The sequence below is a fragment of the Sapajus apella genome, unplaced genomic scaffold (genome assembly GCF_009761245.1).
Source record: "Sapajus apella isolate SASKATOON/1434 unplaced genomic scaffold, GSC_monkey_1.0 scaffold12, whole genome shotgun sequence".
Classification (NCBI taxonomy): domain Eukaryota; kingdom Metazoa; phylum Chordata; class Mammalia; order Primates; family Cebidae; genus Sapajus; species Sapajus apella.
The window spans coordinates 23639485-23648860 of NW_022436952.1; the positions used below are offsets into that span (position 1 = coordinate 23639485).

Sequence of the window (9376 nt, forward strand, 5' to 3'; positions counted from 1 at the left end):
GAAAAGGTTTTAATCTGAATTTGAAACTGCATTTTGACATCATTATTTTACTTTATGCATAAAAAAACCCAAACAAGCAAAAAATAGTTTTTTTGTTGTTGTTTTTTGTTTTTGTTTTGTTTTGTTTTGTTTTGAGACGGAGTCTCACTGTGTCACCCAGGCTGGAGTGCAATGGCGTGGTCTCAGCTCACTGCACCATCTGCCTCTCAGGTTCGAGCGATTCTCCTGCCTCAGCCTTCTGAGTAGTTGGGACTACAGGCAGGTCCCACCACACCTGGCTAATTTTTGTATTTTTAGTAGAGACAGGGTTTCACTATGTTGGCCAGGCTGGTCTCAAACTCCTGACCTCGTGATCCATCTGCCTCGGCCTCCCAAAGTGCTGCGATTACAGGCATGAGCCACCTCGCCCAGTGAAAACGTGTGTGTGTGTGTGTGTGTGTGTGTGTGTGTATAATTTATTTATTATTATTTTTTAGACAAAGTCTTGCTCTGTCACCAGGCTGGAGTGCAGTGCCACAATCTCGGCTCACTGCAACGTCTGCCTCCTGGGTTCAAGCGATTCTTCTACATCCGCCTCCCAAATAGCTGGGACCATAGGTGCGTACCACCACGCCTGGCTAATTTTTTTGTATTTTTAGTAGAGACAGGGTTTCACCATGTTGGCCAGGATGTTCTTGATGTCTTGACCTCGTGATCTTCCTGCCTCGGCCTCCCAAAGTGCTGGGATTACAGGCATGAGCCACCGCGCCCAGCGAAAACTTACATTTTTACAATATTGACTGTTTCCTTTTGTTTCTTCGGCAGTATTTATTGCATATTTACTATGTGCTAGGCACTGTGCTGTATTTTTTACATTTTGTTGATATTGTTAGTGAAGTTTCAAAATAATAATGTAAAAAACTCTCCCTAGGCATTACTTAAATTTAGGAATATCCTTGATTCTTTTTCACTTTATGACTAATCACCATAATGAATTCTGTTTTTGTTTTGTTTTTAATTTTTTAAATTTTACTATTTTTCTTCTACTGTTATTAATAATCTTTCAGTCTGGGCATGGTGGCTTATGCCTGTATTCCCAGCACTTTGGGAGGCCAAGGTAGGTGGATCACCTGAGGTCAGGAGTTTGAGACCAGCCTGACCAATATGGTGAAACTCCATCTCTACTAAAAATACAAAAATTAGCCGGGTGTGGTGGTGGGTGCCTGTAGTCCCAGCTATTTGGGAGGCTGAGGCAGGAGAATCGCTTGAACCTGAGAGGTGGAGGTTGCAGTGAGCTGAGATCACACCATTGCACTCCAGCCTGGGAAACAGAGCAAGAGTCTGTCTCAAAATAATAATAATAATAATAAATACAAGAATAATTAATAATAATAATCTTTTAGTTGATTCTCAACTTTTCTAAGTAGCCTATTAATCTGTAAATAATAATGTCATCTTTCGCTTGTATATTTCTTTAATTTTCTTATTCTGTTGGTTGGAACTTCTTGAGCAAAGTTAAATAATATTGCAATTAAGGCAGTAGTGTTCTATTCTTAGTTTTTCGTTTCTTTTTTAAAATTTCCCTTATACTGGACTAATCATATATTTATTCTGTTTTTAATCATTAACACCATGAGCTTTATTACTAGATTTTTCTAACATTAAACTGTTCTTAAATTACTGGAATACTTGCTACTTGTTGATGGTATATGGTCCTTTTTAAAGTAATTCTGAATTTGCTAATGTTTTTGAAAAGATTTTTACATTTATAATTCTTAAGTGAGATTGACATGTGGTTATATCTGTCAGTGCTTGTTACCAAGGTTGTGTTAGCTTAAAGCATGAATTAGGCTTTCTATCTTTTTTTTTGTGCTCTAGAAAGTGTCTGTTTAATTATGATAATGGCACTTTTTTTCCTGATTATACAAGTAATCATTTTCTTATAAAATATTAGAATATCCCACTACTTAGATAGAACCATGGTGTTTTGAAGTATCTGTATTTAGTTCCCGGGTTACTTTTTCTCTATTTGGGTGATATTTTATTTTATGGCTTGATTTTGTTAAGTTGTGATGGATATCTTTCTGTGTGAACAAATTGAGATTTGAGCCATAATTTGTAATGGCTACATACGCAGCCTTTCATCTCCAGAATGCTTTGATTTGCAGACTCCTCTTCGTAGGCCTGGTGTGTGTGGTACTTTTTTGTTTACTTGTTTTGCTCTTTTCTCTTTGAATGTAGAGAGAGCTGCCTTCCTTTGTGTTTCCCAGCAAGCACTGTAAGTTGTTCTTCTTTGGTTCCCAGGGGTATGGGAGTAGTTCACGTTAGACTTTTCTTGGCAGCAGGTGCCTCGGAGGGTTGCTGGATGTGTGCAGCCCTGGGCCAGCCACTGGTGCTCTGGCTGGTTTTCCTTGGTGTGATTTTGCAAATCCAAGGAGGGAGCCCACTTGAGTTGTATAATTGCTGCTTTTGACAAGGTAGCAAAGGAAACCTGCGGCATTCTGTCTTTTTAATTTCTCTCTGATTTTGTCGATGGTTGAATACGTCTTAACCTATGCAGGTTATTTTTTCACCTTTCCAGTCTTCTCCATCCTTTAACGTCACAGGTTAGAGTCACAGACAAAAGTTTCTTCTAGGATTCTAGGATGATTGGAGAAAATTCACATATTCCTAGAAAAAGAGTCATGTGTGGTTAACATTCCTCTTGTATAAAAAGAACACATTGCTATAAAACATTTCATTGGGTTGTAAATTTTACCAGTTGTTTAGAGAGACTGGTGGGGATGGTAATGGGACTCCACGCTTTGTCATTGAAGCCTGGTTGAGAGAATCGAGGGTTTTTGCTGTTGAATGAAGACTTGGGGAACACAATTTCCTGCATGGCTCCAAGGCAGATAAATAGGATCAATGGGCAGAAGCTCAGGCAACAGGATTCAGCTGATTGTGAGGGCGCATTGACAACTTCCAGTCGGCATCAGTTCCAGTCTGGTTTGGCGCACCACTTGGCCAGGCTGTGGAGCTGGTATACACGCTGTAGGTGGGCAACTGGGCTAGGACACCAGTCAGTCTCCTTCCAGCCCTGAGTTTGTCGTGAGGGGCTGAGTATCTCTTCCAGTACTTGCTTGGTTGAATCAGCCTGTGAAGTGGTGTTGACGTGATGTGATTTCGTGGTTTCTATACCTCTGGACTGGAATACTTAGGATATGTTCTTTTCTTTTCAGCTTACCGTGACAATCAGAGCTTTGTTGCAGAACCTGAAGGAAAAGATCGCCCTTTTGAAGGACTTATTGCTCAGAGCTGTGTCAACACATCAGATGTATCCATGTAAACATTTCCATCTCTTTTCTAGAGTGGGAGGAAAAGCAGTCTTATTTTAAGAAAGGAAGGAATCTGGGCCACCCAGATTTTTCCACAGCTTGAGGAAGACCTGGTTTCCAAAATATTGCCTGTAATCTTGATTTCTAATTTAAGCGTCTGTTACATGTTTTACAGTGAATATGCTGGCAAAGCAAGACACACCGAAGGAATTGACTTATTTGGGTGTAACCTGTGCAGTTCAGGAGGCTAATGCTTTCTGTCAGTGCTGTATTTACAGAGCCCTGCACTGCTCTCTGTCTAGACTGCCTTGACCATGGCTAGCTACTGCTCCGACAGGAAAACTTCCATGATCATCCTAAGCTGTGATTCCACTCCTGGGAGTTTCCAGAGTTTTTAATGATCCATTTCTGTTCAGAGTGGCCAATACCAGCAAAAACCATACGTCTCTCCCCTCCCCATCCACCCCCATGTTTACATAGATGATTGAGATGTGACTTGTTTGCCTTGTTTTCCCTCCAGAGGCACAGACACTGCCTCTAGTATGGGAGTTTGAGGGGAAGGGGTGGGGTGAGACTTCCTTGACGCAAGTGATGCCATCATCTTAACCCCCTACCAAGTATTAAAAAATATATATCTTTTTTAGAAATTCGTAATCTGGGCCAGGTGCGGTTGCTCATGCCTGTAATTCCAGCACTTTAGGAGCCCAAGGAGGTGGATCACTTGAGGCCAGGAGTTGTTCATGACCAGCCTGGTCAACATGGTGAAACCCCATCTCAACTGAAAATATAAAAATAAGCCAGGCATGGTGGTGCTCACCTGTGGTCCCAGCTACTTGGGAAGCTAAGCCAGGAGAATCACTTGAACCTGGGAGGCAGAGGTTGCGGTGAGCTGAGATCACACCACTGCACTCCAGCCTGTGCAACAGAGTGAGGCCCTGTGTCAAAAAAAAAAAAAAAAGAAATTAATAACCTGATCAATTTAGGAAAATATGTGACTTATTCCCTACACCAGCCCTTTTCACCTGAGTTCATACTGGTGTGAAAACTTACTTTAAATTGATCTTCTCCCATCCTTTCTCTAGATTGTCAGTAGTTCATGCCAAAGACCCAGTTTTTGGTATTTCAGGAAATGGATACTGCCATATTTTAAATATGGGGAAATATAGGAATACAGCTTCTTAGATGAAACAATGGAAAGTGTTCTAAAAAATATTTTCCCCCATTTAACCCCTTTATGTCACCAGGAAAGTTGGTTTAGTTGCATGATTTTCTAGATATTCAATTATTAATCCACTAAGGTTTCAAATAAAAGTTTAATTTCAAACAATTGGGGCCTTCTTTTAGCACAGTTGGAATATTCTGAGACACTTTACCTTCCGTCTGGTATGATTTGTTACGGCACAGTTGGTCTATCATATAAAGGGTTTTTATTTTACGCAAATCAACAAGTCCTAATATACAGACCTCACCGCGTCTCTGTGCCTGGCTAATTTTTGTATTTTTAGTAGTTGATGGGCAGGAATATTTCCTCTGCTTTCAGTACTAAGCACTGGAAAATCTACACATGGGGTCAAGGTGTGTAAATTCATGTTAGTGTTACCTAAAGCATATATATTAGAAAGATAACTACATATTGTTTCCTGATTTAATATAACTATACATTTGTTTCCATTAGGGTAACATTATTAGCCACCTTATTTATGTGCTAAATCTATAGGGCAAGAAAAAGCTACAAATTAAGAGCTTTTGCTTTTTTTCTATTAATTTCTGCTAGTTATTACAGAGTACAGAGTAAGCATACCACAGTTATAATTGACTTTTTTCTCCTAAATGCTTACAGTCTGACCATCTGTTGAAATCTCACAGATTTTTGGTCTTATGGTGATCTCAGAATTATTTCCCAAATTATTGAATTAAGTAGTAAGCATCAGAAACACCGAACAAGTGTTATTTACAACATTACAGAAATATTTAGGGCCTTATGTGGGTAATGTAGAATTTACTAGGAGACATCAAAAATTAAACTGGAATACAACAACTTTCTTTAAAATTCGATTTATTTTTTCAAATAATTGATCTATTTCTACTGTAACAACTATAGCCAGTACTAGGGATGGCATTTAGCTAATCCACCTCATGGGGGCACTCATAAACCTGTGTATTTTCAGGGAGGCCACTTTTTTTTTTTTTTTTTTTTTTTTTTTTGAGACAGAGTCTTGCTCTGTCACCCATGCTGGAGTACAGTGGTATTTTGGCTCACCGCAACCTCTGCCTCCCAGGTTCAAGCGATTTTCCTGCCTCAACCACCTGAGTAGCTGGGATTACAGGCGTGCGCCACTGCGCTCAGCTAATTTTTGTATTTTTAGTAAAGATGGGGTTTCACCATGTTGGCCAGACTGGTCTTAAACTCCTGACCTCAGGTGATCAGTCCGCTTTGGCCTCCCAAGGTGCCAGGATTACAGGTGTGAGCCACTGCACCCATCCACGGAGGCCACTTTTAATGTAAGGGAAAAGAGTTAGCTTATATATTATGAAGGCCTCTTTTCAGTTCTATTTCTGTTCCTCCCATCTTCTGTTCCCCTAATATACTTCCCCTTCCCAAACATTTAAAATAATTCTCTAGCAGTATCCACCAGATTTAAGATAGATAGCAATCTGTGAGTCCTAATAATCTCATATTATTAGATTTTTTTGTTTTCTGGTGTTTCCTTCTCTTTTTACAAAAAAGATACTGAGGCCAAGTCAAACTTTGCACTGCAAGTCACCGATGAAGTTGGAGAGGTAACCAAGCATTCCAGCAGAGGAATATATTTTTTTTTTGAGACAGAGTCTCACTCTGTCACCCAGGCCGGAGTACACTGGTGCTGTCTCAGCTCACTGCAACCTCTACTTCTCAAGTTCAAACGATTCTCCTGCCTCAGCCTCCCAAGGAACTGGGATTATAGGCATGTGCCACCACCATGCCCGACTAATTTTTGTATTCTTAGTAGAGGCAAGGTTTCACCATGTTGTCCAGACTGGTCTTGAACTCTGGACCTCATGATCCACCCACCTTGGACTCCGAAAGTGCTGGGATTACAGGGGTGAGCCACTTGTAATCCTGGCCCTGGCAGAGGAGTTTTTTAAACTGAGGAGAGGATTCTTGGAGAGCTTTAGTCATTACCCAGGACCCTACAGCTAGGAAATGGAAGAACCAGGTTCACACACAGGGCTATGTGGCCCCAATGTGAGTTGTTTAAAAGCTGAATTATACTTTAGTAGAAATAATACAGTCAGCTGTCACCTGGCATGTCTTCAAGTAGAATTCTCTGTTAATTGTTGTGTTGCTGGACTGCCAAGACAAATCTTGTATATAATACAAATCTTCAAGAACCTTCTTAACCAGCAGAAGATTAAACAGTGTTCCTTGTGGTTTATTAGGTATACTTTATTATGTCGAGAAAAATGTTTGTTCATAAATCACCAATGAAGTGACTTTTTAATCCTTTTTTTAAGGCATAATTAATGTTTGGTGACTTTTTTAATGTGAATATTTGAATACCATATTTCTTTACTGCACTGGGTAGTTGAGAGTTTATGATACTTAATAAATTTATGCCTTTCTACATTTGTGAACTTGTCCAAAGAACATAAGGAGTTGCCAGAAAGATAAGTCCTGTGAAAATGCTTTCTAAACAATTAAATTCATGGAATTAAGGTATGAGATGTTATGCTCTCTCCTGAAAAAGTATTTTTCTCCTGGCAAGAATAAAAGTCAAGTTAAAATGAAAGTTCTGTGCTTTTGAATCCTTTAGTATGCAATTAATAAACTTAAGTCTTGCAGTCAGAGAGTTTAAATTGCTGAAAGACATTAACATCTGTTCACAGTGCATCTTTGAAATAGGAACTATAATTGCCTCACCAGCTGAGAAAAGATGTATGCTATGGGAGGCTGCATGTGAAATTTCAGATAGTACTAAAGATACTTAGTACCATCTTCTTAGAGTTGGTTTCACGTGAAATGTATCCTTTTGTTGGCATTTCAAAGGAGGCAGCACCTTTATTTATTTTAAAGAGAAGAAAGAAAATTTCAGGCCAGGCACAATGGCTCTTGCCTGTAATCCCAGCACTTTGGGAGGCCAAGGCGGGCAGATCACGAGGTCAGCAGTTCGAGACTAGCCTGGCCAACATAGTGAAACCTTGTCTCTACTAAAAATACACAAAATTAGCCAGGCATGGCGGCGGGCACCTGTAATCCCAGCTACTTGGGAGGCTGAGGCAGGAGAATCGCTTGAACCCAGGAGGCAGGGGTTGCAGTGAGCCGAGATTGTGCCATTGCACTCTAGCTCAATTAACACGGCAAGACTACATCTCAAAACGAAAAAAAAAAAAAAAAAAAAAGAAAAGAAAAAATCTCTTTACAAAAGGGTTTGATATCAAAAAGTAATTTGGTGTCTCGGGAGAAAGCCTTTGGAAATAATTTTTTTTAATCTATAAATTTCTCAACTCTGTATTTGTTTGGGGAAAAAAAGATGGGTAAGTAGATAGATAGGTACATGGTATGTGGTAATTACTATATAACAAACCTCAGTGAATGTAGTTGTGGAGAGGCTGACTGAACAGATTTGACAGGAATCCCCTGGTAGCTCCAGTGCAGGTGAAGTGGTTCTCACACACTGTGCCTGTCTGTCCATTTTCACTGATACTTGATAATGTGAGAAAAATAAGGAGAAGATGGTGTTTAGGTAGTTGAATTTTTTTGATTTATAAGAATTTTTTCCTGACTTTTTAAAGACAGGATCTCACTGTGTTGCCTAAGCTGGAAGGCAGTGGAAATCATAGCTCACTGCAGCCTCAAACTCCTGGGCTCAAGTGATCCTCCTGCCTCAGCCTTCCGAGTAGCCAGGATTCCACGTGTATGCCACCATGCCCAGCTAATTTTTTGTAGAGATGCGGTCTTGCTGTGTTTCCCAGGCTGGTCATAAAATTCTAGTCCCGAGCGATCCCCCACCTTGGCCTGCCAAAGTGTTGAGATTACTGGTGTGAGCCAACATGGCAAGCCTGTTTTCTGACTTATACAGAACTGTTACATGTTTCTTTCTGGTTTTGGTGTCAAAATTTCCTGCTCTTTTACCATGATAGTAAAAGTAGGTAGTTTTGTTCTTGTTTTCTTCAAATCCATACCTAGCAAAATGTATAATTGGTAATTCTATGTAAGTTAAACCCCACTAGTTTTTTTTTTTGTTTTGTTATTTTTTGAGATAGAGTCTCACTCTGTTGCCAGGCTGGAGTGCAGTGGAGCAATCTCAGTTCACTGCAACCTCCATCTCCTGGGTTTAAAGGATTCTCCTGCCTCAGCCTCCCAAGTAGCTGGGACTACAGGCGCGCCACCACTCCCAGCTAATTATTATTATTATTATTTTTGTATTTTTGTTAGAGACTGTGTTTCATCATGTTGGCCAGGATGGTCTTGATCTCTTGACCTTTTGATCTGCCCACCTCACCCTCCCAGAGTGCTGGGATTACAGATGTGAACCACCAGATCCAGCCACATCTCACTAGTTTTTTGGTTATCTTACTGGTCCCTGAAGCCTGAAGGTGCCATTGGTATAGTGGGAACAACATTGGCTTTGAAAGCAGACAGAACTGAGATTGAAAACCAGTTCTGCCGCTTACCAAGACCAAACAGCAGTTTAGCTTTTCTGGACCTTAGTTTCATGATCTATAGTGTAGGAATAATCATACTTTGCCAGGTTATTGTGCAAGTTGAAGAAAATCTTTTTAAAGCCCTTCACAGGACTAGCCCCCCTCCAACCCATAATGGTAGGTGTTGAATGAAAGGAGGTTACCAACACTTACTTACCCTTGGGCAAGTTTACTTAGCCTCTTTGTGCCTCATTTGTGGAATGGGATGCTAGAAGTCCATCTGGCATGAAGGATAGTTGTAAGGATGAGATTATATGCATACAAAGTACTTCACATATACTAAGTCCTCCTTGAGGATTAGCTGCTATTGATTATTTTATCAATATTGTAAAGAGGTCAGCTACCATTGAGAATTTACAGGTAGTCTTTTCTTTTTGGAGGTTTTTTTTTTTTTT

General features: G+C 40.1%; 1 protein-coding gene across 2 annotated transcripts in view; it reads left to right on the forward strand.

Moving 5' to 3' along the window:
- Window positions 1-9376, forward strand: part of STX8 (syntaxin 8) — a 314660-nt gene that overhangs the window by 17838 nt on the left and 287446 nt on the right. For both annotated transcript variants that reach the window (XM_032280297.1, XM_032280296.1), the window contains exon 3: window positions 3201-3295. In XM_032280297.1, the coding sequence (XP_032136188.1) occupies window positions 3201-3295 (95 nt within the window). The remainder of the gene's footprint in view (window positions 1-3200; window positions 3296-9376) is intronic.